The 23235-nt window shown below is 47.2% G+C and overlaps 1 protein-coding gene across 1 annotated transcript in view; it reads left to right on the plus strand.

Annotated features, from left to right (window-relative positions):
* Positions 1-295: 295 nt before the first annotated feature.
* LBH (LBH regulator of WNT signaling pathway) overlaps positions 296-23235 on the plus strand; it is a 28555-nt gene continuing 5615 nt past the window's right edge. Inside the window, exons 1-2 of the mRNA XM_010384433.2 lie at positions 296-596; positions 3185-3287. Of these exons, the coding sequence (XP_010382735.1) occupies positions 571-596; positions 3185-3287 (129 nt within the window). The 5' untranslated portion in view covers positions 296-570. The remainder of the gene's footprint in view (positions 597-3184; positions 3288-23235) is intronic.

Here is a 23235-nt window from a genome sequence, read left to right on the forward strand (position 1 = left end):
CCTCGCTGGAGTCCGGGATGTAGGCGGAGGGGGTTGTGAGTGGGAAGCGGCGCGTACGTGGAGTCCGGGCCGGTGCGGACGCGGAGTCCGGGCCGGTGCGGACGCGGAGTCCGGGCCGGTGTGAGTGAGCGCGTGTGCGCGTGGGAGAACGGCGGGAGGGGGCCGGGCTCGGAGCCGCAGCGAACCACGGCCCCGGGAGCAGAGCCGAGCGCGCCCCCGAGCCGCCGCCCGCCGGAGCTGCGAGCGCTGAAGCCATTCATGATTTTGGTGACGTTATTCCAGGAGTGGGCGAGGGAGGGCGGGGCCTCTCGGGGCCAAGCCCCGCCCCCGCCCCGATAAATACGGCTTCCCGGGTTCTTTGTGGGGCTGAGAGCTCAGTGGAGAGTGGGGAGTTGTGTCCGCGTTGCCGACGCTGCTGGCCGTGGGGCTGTCCTGGGAAGGCGGACGGCGAGCGCCAGGTGCCCGCACTAGGCCGCCTGCCGTGCCTGTCTGCGCCCGTGTCATCCTCACTCGGGACGCAGGGACCGTTTTTAAATCACAGGGGCGTGTGTCAGCCTGCCCTAGGACTTCATGTCTATATATTTCCCCATTCACTGGTGAGTACCCTGCGCCTGCGGCGGGCGTCCGTCTGGCGGCGGTGGCTACGGGTCCGGACGCCTGCTTCGTGCCGGCTCCGGGTGCGAGGGCGGCCGGCGGCGCGGGCGCTCAGCGCTAACCCGCCGCCCGAGCCCGTGCAGGAGTCAACGTCAAGGTTGCAAAGGTGGGGGTGGGGGGAGGGGGTGCTGAGAACATCCAGACAAAGGACGTGAACTCGGAGCCCTCACCCAAGTGACGGCCGGAGGGTTTGTATTGGTTGGCGGGGGAGCCAGGGGTCACGTGTGAATCCCCCGCCCGGGTGAAACCCCCCAATGCGGAGAGCTGCAGGAGGCGCGCGCCCCGCTTGGCGCAGGGGGCTCCTGCTCTTCCCGGGCCCCTCCTCTTTTTCTTTTTGTTTGCATGCAAGTCTCAACGTTGAGGCCGGCTGCAGCGGGGCTGAGCTGGTGCAGCCGCCGGGTTTGCAGAGCTCCAGGGGGTGGGGGGCGGGAAACGCTCTCCCCACACGTAACCCCACTAAAGCCACAAGCAGCAGGGCACACACTGCAGCCTCTCAACCCCTGCCCTCTCCATGGCCCCTAAAAACCGACGCACATTGGTGGGGACCGGGACTGGGAGGAGCCGCCTTCGCCGTGCTGTGGGGGAAGGAGCCCGGGCCGGGCGCGGGGCGTCGGAGGTTTGCCCCGGACTAGGGATCGGAGCCAGGAGGGCTGCAGAGAGAGGCAGGCCCCTGGCTGCTGGCACTTCCTTGCCGGCGGTTTCTTCCTTCCTGCGCTGGGTTAGACGAGAAGCGGCCGGGGGCGAGCGCTGGCGGCCCCGGAGCGCGCACTCAGGTGCGGACGTGGGGAGCTCGGCCTCGAGTCTCTGGCAGGCGCTGAGCGAAGGGAAACCCGGCGCAAGCCTCGGCGGGGTCCGGCCTGGCCCAGGAAGCGGAAAGTTCATGCTTCTCGCTTCAACTTTTCGGGCCGGCGCCACAGCCCCGAGCGAAGAAGAGCCGCCCCTACGTCAGGCTCTTCGCCCTGTGGGCGCTCTTCTGGCTCCTTTCTTTGGAGGTCGCCAACAGCCTTTCCAGGACCCGGGAGGAAACTGCCTTTGCAGGGCCCAGCTCCCGAACCTAAACTTGCCCAAAGCCCCTCATCTTCTTAGTCTCCCTGTCCCCATCCCAGCCTGTCAGTGTTTAGAGAGGGGACTGAACTTCCCTCTCTCAACAGTTCAAGTTCCCCCACCCCGAGGCTTGTGTACCCTTCTTGTGGGTGCCCCTCCCTTGCCTCTCCCTAGGTACCTTATTGTAGGTGAGACTTTAAAGGCTGTTGGAGGCTTTGTGCCTTTGGCTGCTCAAAATTTACCAAGGTGGGTGCTTGGGCCCATTAGAAGTATTATGAGAAATTAAGATTTAAGATTATTTCATCGATTAGCACTTTGTAGCTTGCGATGCTTTTGTGCAGACATTAACCCTTAACCTAACTGTGAGGTATGCACTGTTAGCATCAGAATAACAGACAAACAGGACACTTGTGGCTCAGAGAAGTTACAGGACTTGTTCAAGATCACACAGCTCTTGAGGGGCAGAGCCTAGAACTTATTGTTTCTGTTTCTAACCATACAATTGAAGAGGAATCTGGTACCCCTGTTTCCTCAGATATCCCCCCTCAAAACAAAAAAACATTTTTGTTTTAAACCGTGTGCACAGGCACGGTGGTGGAAAGCATTGGGTGCTGTGTAGCAGGTACCTGGATTTGGTGCTTATGTTCAGCATTATGTGCACAGGATCCTATATGTGCCCAGAGCTTGTGCAAGGATAACGGAATATTCGTATCCAGCTTAGAGAGTACAAGGCACTTTTACATGTCAGCCATTGGTGGGCCAACTTGGCCCCTCTGGAAATTTCCTTTGCAATCAGAGTCGGGTATCCTTAAGGCTTTTAATCCAGGGGATGTTTTTCAAGCTGCGAGCAAGCAGCTGCTGTGTCTGGGGCTAGAGAAAGCGGTTGGATGGCAGATGTGAAACTTGTAGAAAAGCTGACCCCTTGGGGCTTTACATGGAACATTTTGCCAAAAGGAGCACCAGAGAGACAGAAATTTAGGAAAGCTGTATGATTGGACTTTGTTTCCCTCCAGTTGACCTGTTATTGTTATTATGTAATAATAATATATAGAGTTCCCCTTTGGAAAATTCATGTGAGGATTATTTTTATTCTTAGTTGGAGAGGTGAAGGGAGATGTGGTTGAATTGGTTTTAATATAGACAGATGGACTCAGCTACCTATTGTTTTGGTCTTTCTAGTTCTGTCATTTAAAGAAACATTCAGGGTCCCTCTGTGCCAGTGGGGACTAGAGTGTAAGAGAGGAGAGAAGAGGTTTGCCTGAGAGGTCTGCAGACAATGAGCTTTGTCTGTTGGGGCTGAGCCCTGGGGCTGTGGGCTTGCAAGGCACTTCCTCAGGGTGTGAGCTTGTTTTTCTGCAAGTTCTGTTTTGAACACCTCTCTTCCTGTCTCCAGACAGTCCCCTGATCCCACAGCAGTGAATGCATGAAGAGTTAGGAATGTGAAAGTGCCTATGTTTGTTGACTTTTGGTCTGGGTTTCTTGGCAGCCCCGACTATCTGAGATCGGCCGAGATGACTGAGGTGATGATGAACACCCAGCCCATGGAGGAGATCGGCCTCAGCCCCCGCAAGGATGGACTTTCCTACCAGGTGAGTAAGTCCTGGCTTCCCTCTTGACTCTTTAGAGCCTAGTGGCTTTTGTTGGGGTGGGGGGACAGACTTGGTTTTGCATCCCAGTGTCACTTGTAAGAGCCATGGACTGTGGCAGGGTCCCCTAATGCCAGTAAGCCTCAGTTTCTTCATCTGTAAAATGGGGCAACATCGTTCTTATCTCCTAAGATTGCAGTAAAGATTCACCATGACAGTGACCAGTGGATGTGTAGAAGGCATTCGTAGTGTCTGGGACAGATAAGGGCTCAGCAAGCATTAGCCATTGTGATGAATTAACCCTACTGGCTCTGTGAACTTTCCCATTCACCGCAGCAAAGGAGCAAGTGATTTGTGTAGTCGATTGAGACCAGAACTTTCCTTCCCAGCCATGCCTGGGGTAGTAGAAGCATTGCTGTCGGGGGCTTCTGCAGAAGGGTGGTCTGGTGGGGATAGCCATGTCCAATGCTGCTTTCTTCCTTGGGTTGATTTTTGACCTGTTGATTCAGAGTTAACATTCAAACCACTTAGAGAGGAAGAGATTTTCCCCAAAGGGAGGCTAGCTCAGGGATGTTATTACTGGGATCTTGCTTGGAGATCATCCTGTCTGGTGGATCCAAAATGCACAAGGACACAAAAAGGGACCGGAGTGAGCCCTCTGGACTCTCACCCCAGCCCTCTTCTGTGGCTTGCCCTGCTGCCTCTCTACTGCCCCTGGGTGGGGGGGGAGGGGGCACTGGAGCACCTGCAGTTCCCTCTGGGCTGTAAGCTGGTTTAGGGCTTTGGAGGAGAGTTCCTATGTTGTTAAACTGGGGAGAGGGAGGAGTCTGTTCTTAAGGAAGACTTTGGGGCTAGGGAAGTTGTGTAGGATGGCCAGTCCAGGGGAGTCGAAAGGGAGTGTGATGGGTCCATGCTACAGACATGAAGGTATGCCCACTGCACACCAAGTACTCTACAGATGCTACCTTGCTCACACCTTACCACAGCTCCCAGGTGGGGATCCTCACCCTGTTCACAGATGAGGAAATGGCTCAGCCTGAGTCAGTGACTTGGGTCTGTCTTACCCCAGAGCCTTGTCCTTCTGCTGTATTGTGTATCCACACCATGGCTTGGTTCCGCTAGGGTCTAGGTTGACTCTGGCTGGTCATTCCTTAGAACTGTTCCAGGGACATTTATTTTGTAAATTAAAAACAAACAAACAAACAAAAAAAAAAACAAATAGAAAGCCAGGGAGCTAGGGTGGGTGCCATGGAGGGAGAGTAATCAGATAGAACCAAGCTCAGGCAGGGTCACATAACTTCAGACACACTTGGGAGGCTAAGCCTTTGTTTTGTCTATATTGGCAGTCTTGCTGACTGGAAATAAGTAGCCATTAGCCTGAAGGGGGTGTGTGGGGCAAGGGGGAACTGTCTTTCCTACCGTTTGACTTTTCTACCCTCCTCCCCCAGAGTGGGTCTGAGGAATAAAATTGAGGGCCCCCCAGCCTGGTGGGAGGGGTGGAAGTTTCCTGGCCCACCAGCCAGGGGGTTTTGGGTAGCAGTTTCCAAGCCCCTGAGTCAGACTGAATCTCTGTGGTTACAGGTGAGGTTCTCTTTCGGTTCTGGGTTTTAGATTTCCATCACAGAACCTTTCCAAATGCAGTCATCTGTTCGTCTTGTGTGTGCTTTTCATATTTTCCTTTTAAACACATCCCAGGATAAAGGGCCAGGCCCTAGAGGGCAGTTTTCTCAATGCTTCAAGTCCTTCAGGCCATTCTGCAGGACCTGAGACTCAGGGCAGGTGATGAGGGAGGAAGGAGCTGGGGGAGGAAGGACACACTGGGGCTGCAAGGGCAGGAGGAAAATAAAATCGCCTCTGGGTGCCTGACACATCTTGGCACTGCCTGAGCAAAGGATCCTCAAATCTTCCCTCGTGGTGCTGGACTGAGGGCCCAGTTCTCAGAGCCCCCTCCCAGGAACTGTTTCTGCTGCCTTGGTGGGGACCACTCCCCAGTTCCAAAATATCTTACTTGGAACTTCAAAGCACTCTGGTCACAATTTTTCACAACTTTTCTGATTTCAGAAAGGTCTCATGGTTGCCTGGTGAAGAGGAAAGGGAGACTGTAGTATTTAACCATGCAATATTTAGGGGCACTTTCCCTGTGCAACCTGCTGTGCTGGCCTCTGTGCCCAGGGTCCAGGACCCTTGTAAGAACCCAGCATCTACATAAACATCTGGAACACAGGTGGTGCAGTCAATCCAGGTGTGGGACATACAGAAGCTACAGTGAGTCCAGGCATTGACAGCAACAATGAAATCCAGCTGACAGAATCAGAGGGAGGGCAGACTGGGGCTAGGCTTTGAAAGAAAATTAGGACTTTGAGAGGGCAGCTCCATCTCTAAGGTAATGTTCTTGTACCTTCAAACCCCCTGGGCTCACCCCTGTTTATGCCGGGGGCAGGGCTGTGCAGAGAGCTGGTCTGACAATTGCTGTGTGACAGATATTCTCTGCGCCCACTCAAAGCTAGTACCATCCAATTAGACACATTCCCACCAGAGCTCTGGGGATTGGCTGGGACTGGCACTTGGCTGGAGCCCTTTCCCTGTGCATGCTCCGGCTCGGCTCAGGGCTGGGGGCAGGAGATCTCGGAGCTCTGTTCTTGGCGTTCCTCCTAAGGATAATAATAGTACGTGACTTTTACGGAGACCTGCTTTTCTAAGGAACTGAGAGTGGGAAGGAGACATCAGTCCAGACTTGGCAGATGAAATAGGATCTCAGGCTTGTGATTTGACCTTGAAAACAAAGTCATCAAATAAATGGCACATTGGACTTCGTCAGTCACTTCCCCGCCTTGCAGATCTACCGAGAATGAAGCTTTCCTGATTTCTCTGTACCAGATGTGACCTTTCTTTTAATGCCTGTGGCATTTTATACTTACCAATGATGCCGCGCTGCTTCAAGGATATGGGTTCTGCCTTACCTTCTCTTTGCCTAGGTCCTCCAAGGCAAGGGAGGACTTATCTTCATCTTTGTACCCCACCCCCACCCAAGGTGCCTAAGTGCTATAAGTGGGCGGTGATTGTTTCCATAAAGTTGAGTCTCCTGATTCTAAAGCTGGCCACCTTCTCTTCTGCCTTAGCTTCTGGAAAGGGCCTGCTCAGGCTCATGCCTACCAAGGTTTCAGAGAGATGCCCTTTTAATCCCCTGAAAGATTCAAGGAAGCCCTAGCTGCTGTCCTGGGGGCAGTTAGGGCTGTGTTGCGGGCTGGTGCCTTGGTTTGTAGTAACATTCATTTGGAGAGGCAGTTAGTAAGGGAAATCCACGTGTGCACATTCACTCAACATGAATTGTGACACCCTGTGGGGTGGGTGAGTAAATGGTTACTAGAAAGTGTGAGTACATTTTGGGCAGGCGGGCTGTGGGTGGCGGCCAGCTAACCAGCTGAGTGGGAGGGTCTCCAGCAGGATGTTGATTTCCCTGATGGCAGCAGCTCCCTCTCCACCTCCATCCAGCCTGTGGAACAGGAATTTCTGCTGCCCCAGTGCCTTCTTCCTCACCCTAATTCAAGGAAGCAAGTCAGCGGCTGCTTCCTTGTCTCCAGGGACTCTTAAAAATATGGTGTTGGGGAATGCCTCTGCGACTGGGTCTCCTTCAATGCTGCGCCCGAATTGGCCTGGGCTTTGTCTGGGGAAGGGTCCTGGGAGTTTACCTGTGAGCACCGACACTGCCTCCACCCAAGGGCACTGGGACCCTGACCTTGCTACTCTAACTTCCTCAGCACAGCAGCCAAGGCTTCTATAGTTTCATCACCCCAGCTAAGGTCTAGATACAGTGTGGCTCCTTGGTTTTCATTTAAAATTGTTACTTCTAAAGCACCTGGACCAAAGTCTGAACACATTATCCCTCCCCAGGCTCTTTAAGTTTCTTTAATCAGCAACATCCCTTCCTGGCTGCCCTTTGATTCCTTCTGCTTTTATTCTTGGTCAAGTCCCCCTCCATTTGACATCTGTCAGTCAGGCAAGCATCAGCTCCCCTCCTCAGGGCAGCGAGGGAGGATGCTCTGGGAGGGAGGAAGCCAGGAGGAGATTTCTTCACACAGCACAGTGCTCGTGTGCGCCCCTCATTCCCTTTGATAAACAGAGCTGAGAGCTTCCTGCATTCTCACGTGGGAGGGAGTGATGTCCTGGTGCTTTCTGTGGTAGGGAAGAGCAGGCTAGGGGGCTGATCTCTCTTGCCTCAGCCTTAGTATTTGCCTCGTGCAGTTTGAGAGCCTCAGCTATGGCCCTGCATTGAGGAGTGGTCTGAAGGACCACTGGGGGTGGACAACCAGCCTCTCCCGGCACAGGATCTCTTGCCCCTTTATCTCTCAGATCCAGAAATAGCCACCTCATTTCTCTCACTCCTCCCAACTGTGTTTTTTTTTGAGATGGAGTCTTGCTCTGTCGCCCAGGCTGGAGTGCAGTGGCGTGATCTCTGCTCACTGCAACCTCCACCTCCCGGGTTCAAGCGATTCTCCTGCCTCAGCCTCCCGAGTAGCTGGCACTACAGGAGTGTGCCACCACTCCGGCTAATTTTTTGTATTTTTAGTAGAGACGAGGTCTCTCCATGTTGGCCCTTCCCACTCTTTGTCAGAAGCAGCAACTCGTCTCTCAAAGAACAGGCTCAATTTCATCGCTGAAGTTAGGCGGTAGCTCGGAAACCCCTTCTCTTTGCTCACATCTCTGCTGAGCCTCTCTTGATGGAGACCTCCTGAGCCTGGCTTCACTCTGCTGGTTCTACCTGGGTGGAATGCGTGTGTGGAAACAGGTGACGGGTTAAGCCCTTGGGAAGGTTTCTGGTCTGTGGCCTCTGTCCCCCACCAGCTCACGAGGCCATTCTGGGCATAACGCATCCACTCTATCTGCCTCCTCATTAGGCCTGTTTCATTGGTTACTCCCAGCTGTAGTACCCCACATGTCCTCAAGAGTTTGGGAGGCGCTGCTGAGCAGCTACACGCAAGTCCCATGGTCGCCAGGAAACATCTTTCACAATGTCAGACTTAAAAGGCCTCAGTAGTCCCTGGAGAGACATAGAGCTAAAATTCCAAAACATTTGGCAGGAGGCATCCAGCCACGGACACATGTTCCTGGAATTGCAACAACTTTCTTTTCTCCTATCCCTACTCCCTCCACCCGCCTCTCTCCTTGATAAAAATCATAGAAATGGGATGTAGGACAGGCAGTTAGGGCCACTGGTCTCAAAAGCACAAAATATGCATTTCTCTGAGTGGCACTGGGCCCATGTCTGCACATTCTGCCTCTATGTGAGTCATTGTTCACCTTGTTCAGAGCAAGTCTGCTTTGTGTGAGGATCCATCACCTTTCCTCTTACACTACCCTGCAGAGGGCTGGAATTACACCCACGGGGCTTTCCTCCGAGCCCCCATGAGCCCCCTGGTACAACAGTGAGTCTGTAGCCTGGCCAGGGAGAGAACAAGCTTTCTTCACTTTCCCAGCCAACACGTTGCATACTAGGGCCATACATCCCAGCCTCCTCTCAAGGGGCCTGTGTTGGGCCTGATGCCTCTCTCTCCAAGAGGTTATGTGTTCATCTCTCTGCTGAGCCAGGCACTGTGTCTTAGACTGCTCTTTGTTTCTAAGACGCTGGGCACAGTGTCCTACAAATAGTTGCTTAATGAGCCTGGATGATGGATTGGCCCTTCCTCTCTCCCCATCCTGCACTGAGAATCCTTTTATCTTGGCAGTCTCAGGAAGCTAATTTTTATGGGATCAGCATTTTCTCCCAGTAGGCCCGGTCTCCCACGTTGGACAGAAAGGATGGTACTATTAGGGAAAGGGATGAGTTTGGGTGGCGAATGTTGTGACTGTAGCCAAGAGCTATTCCTGGGTGTCTAGTAAATGTCCTGAAATGATCTTGCAGGCCTGAGTCCTGAAGTAATCCTCAGAGGATATGAAGACAGGCCCTCATTCACACAGGGCTTAGACTTGCTGGGGCTTCATTCCTTCCCAGTCTAGTAGCTTCTGTGCTGCCTCTGCCTGCCTCTCACCTCACCACCTGCCCTTCCCTTGTCCTCAAGCACAGCTCAGGAAGGCGTTGTTATCAGCACATCAAATCCTCTGCTTCCTTCCTGGGCTGAGGGAGGGCCCCTTATTACACAGGCCCATCTTGAAAAACAATTTAAATTTGCCCAAAGCTTTCTCCAAACTGTTTTCAAGCTAGCATTTTAACCTCAAGGAAACTTTGGGAGCCCCCTGAAGCCCCCTCTCCGGTGGACTTAATTGCCTTGCACCGGCAGTAGCTTATTTAGGTAAACTGTGTAGAAGAGACCCCAAGCATTTAGCTGAAACTCATCCACTCCTTGCCTCTCAGCCAGGAATTTTATGTGGACCAATGGGAAGGAAAGTTCTGGATTTCTCACATAAAATGGAATTAGTTTGAGCAAAGAGGGCACTCATAAATTTCAGTACAGATATAGTTGGTGTCTAAGCCTGACTTTCTCATAACTTGATTTGGTGGTTTCCAAACAGAATTTAAAATATATCTTGAATTCATCTTCCACCTTTTCTTAGGAGAGCTTAAAGCACTTGTTCAAACTGGATTTAAGAGCTATCCTTGGCTTTCCCAAATTTCTCAACATTTTCACTAGATGTAGCCCTGCATACAAGCCCTAATTTAGTAGGTGGCCTTGAGGTCAGCCACTTATCCCCATGGATATAGGCAGTGGTGCCAGCCCACATCCACCAACACACACATTCACACACACAACTGTAAGGGCAGATGGGGGCTAATAAGTTGTTGTTTTAGATTAGCGTTTTAATTATAGGAAATTTTTCCTTCCCTTTCCCTCTTTGTTGGCAATTTCATATTTTTATTGATAAAATATGTATTTTATCCTTTTTATGCTTACTTTTCCAATTTTAAAAGAAACATATGCTCATTATGGAATTTTTGTTTTTATTTTCTTCCTTTCTTTCTTTCTTTCTTTTTTTTTTTTTTTGAGATGGAATTTTGCTCTTGTTGCCCAGGCTGAAGTACAATGGTGCGATCTCGGCTCACTGCAACCTCCACCTCCCAGGTTCAAGGGATTCTCCTGCCTCAGCCTCTTAAGTAGCTGGGACTACAAGTGTGTGCCACCATGCTGGGCTAATTTTTGTATTTTTATGAATAGAGATGGGGTTTCATGATGTTGGCCAGGCTGGTCTCGAATTCCTGCCCTCAAGTGACCCTCCCGCCTCAGCCTCCCAAAGTGCCAGGATTACAGGCAGGAGCCATCGCGCCAGACCTATTTTCTTTCTTAAACTTTTTTGTTTTACAGTCACCACAATTTCACCATGCATAAAGTGCAATGGTTAGCAATTTAGCATCTTTGCCTTCTTTCCCAGTGCACTTACATTTTTATGTAGCCAGGATCACACATTGTTGTATTTTGCTGCTTTACTTAATGGCATCTAAGTCATTAGCACTATATCATGATAATTTATCTTAAAAATATTCCAAGCTATCGTTTTTAATAACTGTATAATATATCATAAAGTTAAAACATATTTATCATTCAATTGTTGAAATTTTTAGGTTACATATATTTTCTTTTATAAATATGCAAATATGTATATAAAAATTTATATACAATTTTTTATAAATCTTTGTTCATACTTTATACTGTTTCCTTAGAATCGAGTCTGTGGAATAGGATTTCTTGAAAAAAGGTAAAAGTGTGATTGTGTATATATACTGTTACATGTATGTTATTATTATAAAGGTAATATTTGTTCTTTTTTTTTTTTTTGAGATGGAGTCTCACTCTGTGGCCCGGGCTGGAGTACAGAGTGGTGCAATCTCGGCTCACTGCAACCTCTGCCTCCCGGGTTCAAGTGATTCTCCTGCCTCAGTCTCCCAAGTAGCTGAGATTACAGTCATGTGCCACGACACCCAGCTAGTTTTTGTATTTTTAGTAGAGACAAGGTTTTGCCGTGTTGGCCAGGCTGGTCTCAAACTCCTGACCTCAAGTGATCCGCCCGCCTCAGCCTCCAAAGTGCTGGGATTACAGGTGTGAGCCACCACGCCCGGCCAATATTTATTCTTTATAGAAATTTAGGAAAATACAGAGACATGTGAAGAAAAAAAAATCCACACCCATATTTCTATCACTAAAACATTTTGGTATGTTTACTTTCAGGTATTTTTCTATGCACTTATAGTTAAAAAATAAAATTGAGACCGTACTGTACATGCTGTAGTGGATCCCTTTTTCACTTAATATAATATCGTGACTATGTTCTTGTCATTTGGTTTTCTTGGTAAAATTCTGTTATGTAACATTTCTTAATGCTGAATATTTAGGTTGTAGCATATTATGTTCTTACAAAGAACACTATTCTGAACATCATTTTACAGAAATCTCTGCACAGGTCTGATTCGTTTCTTTGGCATAAGTTCCTGGAAGTAGAATTACTGATTCAAAGAGATACAGCATCATTAAGCCTCCTGATTATATGTTACCTTAAAAACAGAAAACATCAAAGAGTTTATCAAAATACAAACCTCCAGCATCGAAAGCTCTAGCAAATAGAATCTCCAGGGTAGAACATCTATAAAGATGAGATAATGGTAGAGCTTTTTGGATAGAGTCAGAAAGATATTTGTCTATTTTAAAGTGTTTAGGAGATATTGTACATCTTCCTATTGTTTGTTAATAACTTATTTTAAGCGTGATGATACAGTTGATGATGTTCAAGCAACATTTAGCCAGCATTGCAAAATAGCTCGTGATCATATTCTTGTCCCATAGTAGGTACACTGACACCCTCTGTGGATTAAAAATGTACGTGGGGTGGGTCAGCAATTGCTCAGCTTGTCTCCTTTATTCTATTAATGACATTGAGCATTGTGTAAACCTTGAAGACAAGTAAAATTACATTGTTCTGGAGACCCAAGAAGGTTCCCCAGATGCATGCTTTGTCTCTGAACCAACTCGGCTTTCCTGGGGTTCCAGATCTGGCTCATGGATAACTCATGGTTGAGAAATATTCCTTCCCTGGAATTAAGGATGGGCTGGACTCTTTTTTTTTTTTTTTTTTTTGAGGTGGAGTCTTGCTCTGTCACCCAGGCTTGAGTGCAGTGACACAATCTCGACTCACTGCAACCTCTGCCTCCCTGGTTCAAGTGATTTTCCTGCCCTGGTCCCCTGAGTAGCTGGGATTACAGGCGCCCACTACATGCCTGACTAGTTTTTGCATTTTTAATAGAGACAGGTTTCTCCATGTTGGCCAGGCTGGTCTCGAACTCCTGACCTCAATCGATCCACCTGCCTTAGCCTCCCAAAATTGCTGGGATTACAGGCATGAGCCACCGCACCCAGCCTGGGCTGGACTCTTAAAAGTAGATCTTAACATAATGGAAGTCTTGGACCCAGTGTCGAAGGGCCTTCTACCCAACAACTCTCCAAGGGTCTAGGTGCTTTGCAACACGTGGCCCAGGCCAGTGCTCCAGCAGGGTCCACATACTCCTGATGGTTTACAAAGTTCATTTAGGTGTTATACAGACAGCTTGAAAAATGTAAGACTAGTTTTCCATTTATGTAGTGGTAGATTTTTAAACAAGGATGTTTTAAACAAATGAGTGAAGGAGAACTAAGACATGTATGTGGACATAACAGGAATGATGAAGGCAGTATCACGAGGCTGAGACATACCAGCCCAAATGAGTGTGAAATTCCACAGCACAATCCTTTTAGGATCCTCTAGAATCTGTATCTCTTTGGTCATGTGCCCCTCGGGTATGACAGTTGAAGCATCAGGAACCTTCCTGACTGTTTTCATTGGCAGTTGAGTGTTAGAGATTTGTATGCCAAATTACTTCTTAATAAAGCTTGTACTACCTCACATTTTAACAAAATGTTAAAATGGGAGGACAGCTGCCTCTGGGGCTCACGGACACTTTCTAAAGGACATGACAGCAGGGAGGGTTTTCAGGAAGTCCATTTCCACATCTTAAGCCTTCTTCCCTTGCTTTTTACAAATTGCATTTCCTGAAGACTAGCTTCACCTGCTTCCTTGTCCTACCTTTCCTTCAAAACTGCCCTTCTTCCCCTTTACCAGAGAACCTGCCGCAATTCAACTCACTATCACAGTAAGAAACCTTCATTAAAGCCGGATGTGTGGTTCACACCTATAATCCCAGCACTTTGAGAGGCTGAGGTGGGCGGATTGCTTGAGCTCAGGAGTTTGAGACCAGCCTGAGCAACATAGGGAAACCCCATCCCTACAAAATATACAAAAAAAAAAAAAGCCAGGCATGGTGGCGTGCACCTGTAGTCCCAGCTACTTGAGGGGCTGGGTTGGGAGGATCGCTGGAGCCTAGGAGGTAGAGGCTGCAGTGAGCTGAGATCGCATCACTACACTCCAGCCTGGGTAAAAGTGTGACCCTGTCTCAAACAAACAGAAAAAAAAAGAAACCTCAATAAAAATTTACCTTTGTGTTTAATAATTATTTGTGATATGTTCGTTGATCAGTTATATACTAATAGCTACAATAAACCAATCCAGAATTTGTAAATTAACAAAGCCTTAAGGTCATAGGACATTTTTTTAAATGTCAATGTATATGCATAAATACATCTTTTTATTGTAGAGAAGTATGAAAAGCTAATGATGAAAAACTTTCAAACATAAAAATATATTACAATAAGAAAAAATTATGTGGAGAAGTACAATGGAAATACAGTTTTACGTAGAGAAAGTAAGAATACAAGATTTGACTTAAGAGCTTGTTCTTGAGTTTTTTAATAGGTCATGGTTGCTGTTAAATTCTTACGGTATTTGTAATCCACTGAGTACATTTAAAAGAGTGGGATGTATATTTTGTTTTAAAATGTTAATATTTATAATATATCAGGGTTTTAGAACATGTGAAAGGAGACAGAGTTGTTCAGAATTCTGTTGGGGACTACACTAAAAGTTTGGAAACCACGGATATGTATACTTTCTTTAGAGTCAAAGCGATAGCACTGTAGCTCCTCGGAGGGGAGGGCAGCTTTGAGCTTGATAAGGAATGTCTCTATAGTAGCCTGACATCGGGTCACCCAGGTATTCTTTGGACACTGTGACACAGAGCCCAGAACCTCTCAGCACAGAGGGATTACAGACTAAGAATCTGGATAACTGGTTTCTAATCTTGGTTTGCTGCTACCTATGTCATCTCAGGCAACTCACATCACCTATTTGGGCCTGATTTCCATGTCTGTAAGTGAGAGAGCTAATCCTTATTGTGTTTTTTAGAATTTGAATAATGACACGAAATCCACCATCCTCATCCTAAGATGTGTCCGTTGGAGTTTAAAAAACAAAAGCAAAAACCTGTTCTTCCCCTACCAATCAGCCTTTCAGATATCAGAAGGCACCTTTTATGTTCCCGTCAAATCTTTACCAGTTTTAAAATATGTTGTTTTTCAACCTTGACTTACATAGTCTTTTTTTTTTTTTTCCCCTTGAGACAGAATCGCACTCCGTCACCCAGGCTGGAGTGCAATGGTACAATCCCAGCTCACTGCAACCTCTGCCTCCCAGTTTCAAGGGATTCTCGTGCCTCAGCCTCCCAAGTAGCTGGAATCACAAGCGTGCACCACTACGCCTGGCTGATGTTTGTATTTTTAGTAGAGACGAGGTTTCGCCATGTTGGCCAGGCTGGTCTCAAACTCTTGACCTCGAGTGATCTGCCTGCCTTACCTCTTAAAGTGCCAGGATTACAGGCGTGAGCCACCACACCTGGTCCATAGTCGTCTTACTGAGAGGATTATTTCTCCAAGCCAACTATTCTCAAACCTTTTGGTCTCAGTACCTTTTACACTCTTAAAAGTTATTTAGGACCACCCAAAGAGCTTTTGTTCATGATTATGTCTTTTGTTTTGATTATATCTTTTGGTATTTACTGTTTCAGAAATTAAAACAGAATTTTCAAAAATTTTTATTTATTCATTTAGAGTAACAAAACTGTTACATGTTAATATAAACAGAAGTTTTTAATAAAAAATATATTTTCCAAAACAGAAAATGTTTGGTGAGAAGAGAGGCATTGTTTTACATTTTTGCATGTCTGTTTAATGTCTAGTTTAATAGAAGACTAGGCTAGACTTTCGTGTGCTTCTCCAGTCAATCGGTTGCAGTATGTGTTGGTTGAAGTCAATGAAGGATATCTAGCCTATGCAGATTTGTTTCTTTGGTACTTCATAAAATTCAACAAGTAGTAGTCAAGTAGTAGTTTGTTTGTTTCCTTCCTTCCTTCCTTCCTTCCTTCCTTCCTTCCTTCCTTCCTTTTTTGGCAGTGTTTTGCTCTGTCACCCAGGCTAAAGTGCAATGGCATGATCATAGCTCACTGCAGCCTCCAACTCCTGGACTCAAGCAATCCTCCTGCCTCAGCCTCCCCAAGTACCTATGACTATAGATATGTGCCACCATGCCTGGCTTTTTTTTTTTTTTTTTTTTTTTTTTTTTTTTTTTTTTTTTTGATTGTAGAGATGGGGTCTCACTCTTTTGCCCAGGCTTGTCTTGAAATCCTGGCCTCAAGCAGTCCTCCCACCTCAGCCTCCCAAAGTGCTGGGATTATAGACGTGAAACACTGTGCCCAGCCAACAAGTGGTAGTTTCTTAAATGTTAGTGGCAATGTGATATCTGAAATCTTATCAGTGACCTTTTTGTGCACTAAAATTAATTAGTCTATTTTGCACTTTGAGTGCATCTTTTACTGATGCTTAGTGTAATGCTCTGATCATTTGGAAAATATGGGTTCACTGAGTTATGCAGGTCTTCAAAATGTTGACTTGTTTCATTATACGATATCATAAAATTGCATTTCTTAATGTCTCCACTGATCTCAAGCATTAGGAAGCTATCAAGCTCGTGGTGGCTGATACGACTTTTCCAAAATTCTAATTTTCACTTGAAAGCTCTATTTTTATCATTGGTGATAAATACTGTCAGCCATTTTCCTCTAACTGACAGGCTCAGTTTGTCCATTTTTGAGAAAATGTCTGCCAAATACCCAAGTTGGAATAACTACAATTTGTTGGTCATTCTTTCAAGAAGAATGGTGCTCCATGGCACGAGTGGCTAGTTCAGCTGGCAACTCTGTCACATGACCACTTTCCTTGCGACTGCTGTTGTACTTCCATCAGCAGCAGAAATGTTGTGGGCTGACTGTCCATTTTACTGTGCCACATATATAAGTGACATGTGGTGGAGTCAATATTTAATACAAATTACTTTTTACTGCTTCATCAAGGGCATTAATTTTTTTTTGTTTGCTTGCTTTCATTTTAATCATGAGGGTGAGCTGGCGAACAACTGATGATGCCAAGTATGGTTTGCTGCCACTATGTTAATTCTCACCAAGGTGCCAGCAGTTTCTTCCACTGTTGCTTTCTGTACCCTTAGTGCAAGGGTTAACACTGTGGAAAAGGCAAACGACATCTTTAGTAGTACTATGCAAATAAGTTACCTCCGTGGAGGCTCCCTCCCTGAAGGCTCCCTCCCTGAAAGGATCTTGGCAATTGAGCTTGGAGAATGGCTGCCCTAGGCTAAATAGAATATGCCTGGTGAGAGGGTAGCAGGGCCATCAGCTCCTCTGTTAGCATAGATGGTTTCATTGAAAGGCATATGCCTCTAGGAATATAGCCCTGTTTGCTTCAGTTGTTAGCCTCAATGCTGCAGTTGTGATCAACTAAAATCTCCAAGCTTCTTTTATGGGAGCTACTATCAAGCAAGACTTCTTGTGTGGGGCAAAAAAATTTTGGGGGTCAGGGGGACAAAGTGAGTTGTCCTGGTAGTGCACTGCAGAATGGGTAGAGATGGAATGAAAGTGGAGCGAAGGCCATGGGGGAGGACTGCAAGGAAGGCCTTCGAGATTTGTTTCCACCCAGGCATGTTTTTGGAAGCTACATGGTGGGGGTTAGAAAGAGAACCAGACAAGAAATGGAAGCAAGGCAATGGGACAGGCTAAATATTCAAGATTTGTGTTTCCAAAACAGAGAATGAGGGGATAGTTAGAAATGGCAGCTGAGAGAGGTGTGACCATGGGACATTTGGGTAGTACCAGTGGAGGGAGGATAGAGAGAGGGATGTGCCACCCACAGATGCCTGGAGGTGACAGGGGGCCAATCTTTTTTCAAGAAGGTAATGATGATGCTGTCAAAAAGTCATGAATATTTGAAGTCATCTGTGCCTGAAAACTGTCTTTTGTTACCTGTGCCTGATAACAAGTCTTTTCTCACTGCCCCAGAGAACTTTGAAAAAATTCTCTAACATTCCAAAAGCTTCCTCATTCTACTGGGCCCAGAGTTAGCGGGAGAAATTAGTGCAATTAATTAGAATTTGGAACTCCTGACTCTCAGGATGGGTGTGTGTTCGAGAGATGTTTATGAAAGATGGTGTTTATCCAAAGGATTTCCTTTTCTTTCAAGTTTCAAGGCTGGAGGCTTAAGCATCTTTGATCCAAAGGAAGGAGGTCTCGCAGTTGTTGTAAGCCCTAAATCTTTACTTAAGTCCTCTATAGGATTAGAGGCACCAGGACGAGGCAGAATAGAGTGAAGTAGATGTTCTGTAACCCCAGTGCAGGGGAGATTTAAGGAAGATGAGAGTCTTAAAGATGGATAGTGAGTGGACAAGTCTCTTGAGTAGAGACTGGAGAATATTCTTCCTTTCCTGTATCTAGTTAGTAGCCCTGCTGCCCTTTGCTACAATTCTTTCTGTTCTTATTAGCCACATTCCACGTGGAAAAGCCAGTAAAATGCAAATAATAATAATGATGATAATAAAATAGCAGGAGGCAAGTATTTCAAAAACTGAATTTCTTGCCTTCACACATTATTAGGGGTCAAAGAATAGGTGTGTTTTTTATTTGAATTAGCTGCTGCTTGTTCATTCATCCCTTGGCAGAGCAGGATGCTGGTAGAGATCTGCCCATTGTTATAAGCCAGCCCCTCGTAGGAAGGAACACACAAGGCAGTTCATTGCTGTTCTCCAGGAGAAGAAATCCAGACTTGGGGAAGCTGAGGGGCAGGCCCCTGGAGTAAGTAGAAGGAAGAGGTAGAAGAAGAGGAAGGCCTCTGGTGAGGGGTGGGGTGGTGACAAGGGCATGGTTTTCATTCTGGCAGGCCTAACCCATGCCCTGGGGAAACAGAGGCACTGGGAGGGAAGTGATGAAGTTGCAGCCGTTTCTCCAAAGAACTTGGCCTAGGATTTGTGGGCACAAGCTCAGGAGTGCTGCATATTTGCTCCTGTCCCAAGCTACAGCTGTTGACCCCTTGGTTCTTCACTCTAAATGCTCTACCCCAGCTTTACCTAATAAGAACCATCATTAGGACGGTAGAGTTTACAGGGCATGTTCACACATACCTGTATTTGATTCTCTCCAAAGCCCTGCAAGATCAGCATTAGCACTGACCCAAATTATAGAGGAGTAGAGGAGGAGAATGGGCCACCGCTTCGATGAGCCTGTCAGGCACTGTGTTGGCTCTCAAGGCACAGCACTGTGACCATGCCAACCATATCGTAAAGTGGAAATGGTTTTCTCATTTTACTCAGGAGGCAGCTCAGGCTCAGAGGCAATACAATGATGTGACCAGGGTCACAGAGATAATGAGAGATGGAGGCGAGGAAAAAGCTAGATCCTGCAGACTCTGTGGTCTGCCTGTGGGAAGAGCAATTTTCCTGAGTGGGTTTGGGCTGATTTTTCTTATTTCTCTGCAACAAGAGAGGTTAGAGGCTTACTGTGTGGTTTTGTCCACAGTGCCTTAGGGAGCTAGCTTGGTTATGTATCTCAGGCTCTCTCCCCTCCCTCTCCACCCCCGGCCCTCCTCTTTCCTCTTTCCACCCTTGAGAAAAAGAGCAAGAGGTCCAGGCTCCTGAGGTCTCAGCTTGCAGAGCTGGTAATTAGCCCTTTGTGTCCTGTTAACCACCTTTCATCTCCTCTACCTGCTGGTGTCCGCTTTCCCCATTAGCATCTCTCGGCTCTTTGCAGAGCCCTCGGCCTCTTTGTGGCCAGCTCAGGTTGTTTGTCAGAGATGATGGCTGAGAGATGCACACTCAGGGGAGGGCAGCTCTGACCAGAATTGCTCACATTTTCCATGCCAGGTGCCAGGCATCTCTCTCCTCTCCCACCCCAGGGGCAGGCAGGTTTAGGTCACGTGGCGTGCAGGCAGACAGTTGATAGCCAGCTCCCCAAATCTGGGGCCTTTGAAGCCCTGGTGTTGCCTTTCAGTTCTCCTCCATGGGCGACACAGGAACTGGGTGGGAACTGGCTCACTGGCAACTTTTATGCCTAAGCGATAAGCCTGCTGAGGAATTCCTGGTCTCCAGAAACTTACCCTCAGGCCCAGGATTCTCTGGTCCAACAGCCTCCACTGTTAGTCTGTCAAACGCACGCCCTGGGCTTCCCTGGAACATCCTGCTGCCTTCGTAGTCCGCATACTAAATCATCTATCCAACAAGGCAGCCACTCGCCACATGGGGCCATTTAAGGTTACATTAAATTGATATTTATATTATAGCACATATAAATTCCTATTCATAAAAATTAAATAAAATATAAACTTTTAGCCAGCATTCTTGTTTTTTATTGTCAGTAGAATTTTGTTTTTTGAGGTAGGGTCTTGCTTCGTCACTCAGGCTGGAGTGCAGTGGCACAGCCTCTGCTTGTTGCAGCCTTCACCTTCCAGGCTTAGGCAGTCCTCCCACCTCAGCCCCCCAAAGTACTAGGATTACAGACATGAGCCACCTGTGCCTGGCCAATTTTAGCCACCTTTCAAGTGCTCCATAGTCACACATGGCAAGTGGCCACTGTCTTGGATGGGGCAGATAGAGAGCATTTCCATATGTAGAACATTCTATTGGACAGCACTGATCTATACAGCCAGAAATTCCACTATCTTACAGACCATCTCTTCCTGCTACAAAGTCTTGAAGCTCCCTTGACCTTTCAAGTGAGTTCATTTGAGTTCCCCGAATGCCGGGGCTTGTTGGGACTGGAGGCCACCAGGCAAAGGATGCCTCCGAAGAGGTATCCCCTGTAAAATTCACCCTCACCATGGCCAGGCACTCATGCCTGTAATCCCAGCACTTTGGGAGGCTGAGGTGGGAGGATCACTTGAGCCTGAAAGGTTGAGGCTACAATGAGCCGAGATTGTGCCGTCGCCCTTCAGTCTGGGTGACAAAACAAGACCCTATCTCAAGAAAAAAAAAAACTAATAAAAAATAAGAAAGGTGGCTAAACTTTTTATTTAATTTTTATTAACAGAAATTTATATGTGATATAATATAAACATCAATTTAAGTAACTTTGGCCCTTTGTGGTGAGTGGTTGCCTTGTTGGATTGATGATTTAGTATGAGGACGGTGAAGGCAGCAGGATGTTCCAGGGAAGCCCAGGGCATTTGTTTGACCGACCAACAGCAGAGCCTGTTGGAGCAGAGAATCCTGGGCCTGAGGGTGAGCTTAAGGAGACAAGAATGGTGCTTACTTTTCTACATTGTGGGGCATGCAAGACCTGGGAAGGTTCATGGTGTGTGTGAACGTCGAGGCTTCATTCCATTTGCAAAGGATAGAACTTGGTGATAGGGATTGGCCGTGTCCCCACCCAGATCTCATCTTGAATTGTAGTTCCTGTAGTCCCCTCGTGTGTGGGAGAGACCTGGTCGGAGGTAAGTGAATCATGGGGGCAGTTACCCTCATACCGTTCTCATCGTGATAGTAAGTGAGATCTCATGAGATCTGATGGTTTTATCAGGGGCTTTTCTCCCTTTGCTCGGCACTTCTCTCTCCTGCCACCTTGTGAAGAAGGATGTGTTCGCTTCCCCTTCCTCCATGATTGTAAGTTTCCTGAGGCCTTCCTAGCCATGTGGAACTGTGAGGCAATTAAACCTCTTTCCTTTAGGCTGGGCGCAGTGGTTCATGCCTGCAATCCCAGCACTTTGGGAGGCCAAGGCGGGAGGATCACGAGGTCAGGAGATCGAGACCATCCTGGCTAACACGGTGAAACCCTGTCTCTACTAAAGAATACAAAAAATTAGCCGGGCTTGGTGGTGGGTGCCTGTAGTCCCAGCTACTCAGGAGGCTAAGGCAGGAGAATGGCGTGAGCCCGGGAGGTGGCGCTTGCAGTGAGCCGAGATCGTGCCACTGCACTCCAGCCTGGGTGACAGAGCGAGACTCCGTCTCAAAAAAAAAAAAAACTCTTTTCTTTAAAAATTACCCAGTCTCGGGGGATTTCTTCATAGCAGCATGAGAATGGACTAAAAGCACTTGGTGTCCATTCGATTCATTTCAGCCATCAGCTTTGGCAGCCCAATGTGGCTGCTGGATGTGGAGTCCAGGGCTGGCAGAGGGAGGAAGCTGTAGGGGTGGGAGAATCACAGCTGGCGGTGGATGCTTCTAGACCTGCCCTAGCCTGGGCTGAGGGTGGGAAATGGCTCTGAGCACCGCAGAGAGAAGGGAAAATGATTTGTGTTTGTTTTTGCCTTTCTGTAGTACAGAGAGAAGGAGCACTTTAGGGGTAAGAGGTTTAACCAGAAGCAGTTTCTTTTGGGAACAGGGGCAGTTCTTTACTCCCTGCCAGTTCCTGCAGGCAGGCAGCATGCCTGGCTGGCCTGCCGCCTCAACCCTACCTGTCATGTGCTTGGCAAGTCTGACTCAAGTCCTTTTTTCCACTGCCTTCCCCACCCATCAAGTTGCAGTTGCAACCTCTCATTTTTCTGCTGCCTAGATGATTAAAAAGCATGACTTAGTGGAAAAATGTTGACCTCCTTGGGGTCAGCCTCTGAAGCAGCTGTCAGAGATAAGATTGTGCTGGCAAATTACTCAGCAGCACTTTGCAAGACTTTGTCTGTCTGTAAGGAAACCAGAAGCTGTTGGTTCTGGGTACTTTTTGTGTTTGGAGAGAGCTACAATTTTGAGGCCCAAATGGGTATAATCTGATAATAAAATAAGATCTCTGATGGAAGGGTTTGATTATTATAGGAATTTTTAAAAATACAATTAACAGGCTTTGTAAAAAAAAAATTTTTTTTTTAAACAGTGCTTGCTTCAAGCAATTCAGGGAGCAAAGTCCTCTGGCAGTAAGCACTATCAGAAGTTCAATTCTCAGACTTCTTCCAAGGACTTTAAAGACTTAATTATGGAGTTCTCAGTATGAATGGCGCTGTTTGGAGTTATTTTAATTACTGTGTATGTATGACTGCCTCTTGCTTGGAGATTGGATGCTTACTGTAGTTCTGTTGAAACTGCTCCAAAGAGGACATTATAGTTTTAATTTTGCTTATGTCCTCAAAGTATTTTATCATCTTTATATTTGCCAAGAACTTGTACCCATCTAGTGAGACAAGAAAGTCACCTCACATCTCGAAAGGAGAAACTGAGGCGTTTGGGTTTGAGAGGACTTGACTAGAGTTATACAATGGTGATCAAGGACATAGTGAGCGCCTGGGTTGTGTGGCTTACCCTTGTTATCAAGTGAACGCTTCATTTGAAGTCCTACAGGTCTGAGTTTGGATCCCAGTTCAGCCACTTCCCAGGTGCGTGGCTTTGAGCAAGTCACATACCTCTCTGTGCTTCAGGTTTCTTACCCACAAAATAGGGTTACAGTAGTCCCCGTTATCTCTGGGGGATATGTTCCAAGACACACAGTGGTTGCCTGAAAGCCCAGATAATACCAAACCCACATATGCTATGTTTTATCCTATACATCCATACCTGTGATAAAGGTTAATTTATAAATTAGACTTAATGTGAGATTAACAATGATAGCTAACAATAAAATAGAACACCATACTGCAACAAAAGCTATGTGAATGTGGTCTCTGTCTCTCACAGTATCTTATTGCACTGTACCTACCTATCTTGGGATTGCAGTTGACTATGGGTAACTGAAAGCAAAACTGGATAAGTTGGGGGTGGTGACTAGAACTATTTCGAGGTCTGAGATTCTGCT

The sequence above is a fragment of the Rhinopithecus roxellana genome, chromosome 17, assembly GCF_007565055.1.
Source record: "Rhinopithecus roxellana isolate Shanxi Qingling chromosome 17, ASM756505v1, whole genome shotgun sequence".
NCBI lineage: Eukaryota > Metazoa > Chordata > Mammalia > Primates > Cercopithecidae > Rhinopithecus > Rhinopithecus roxellana.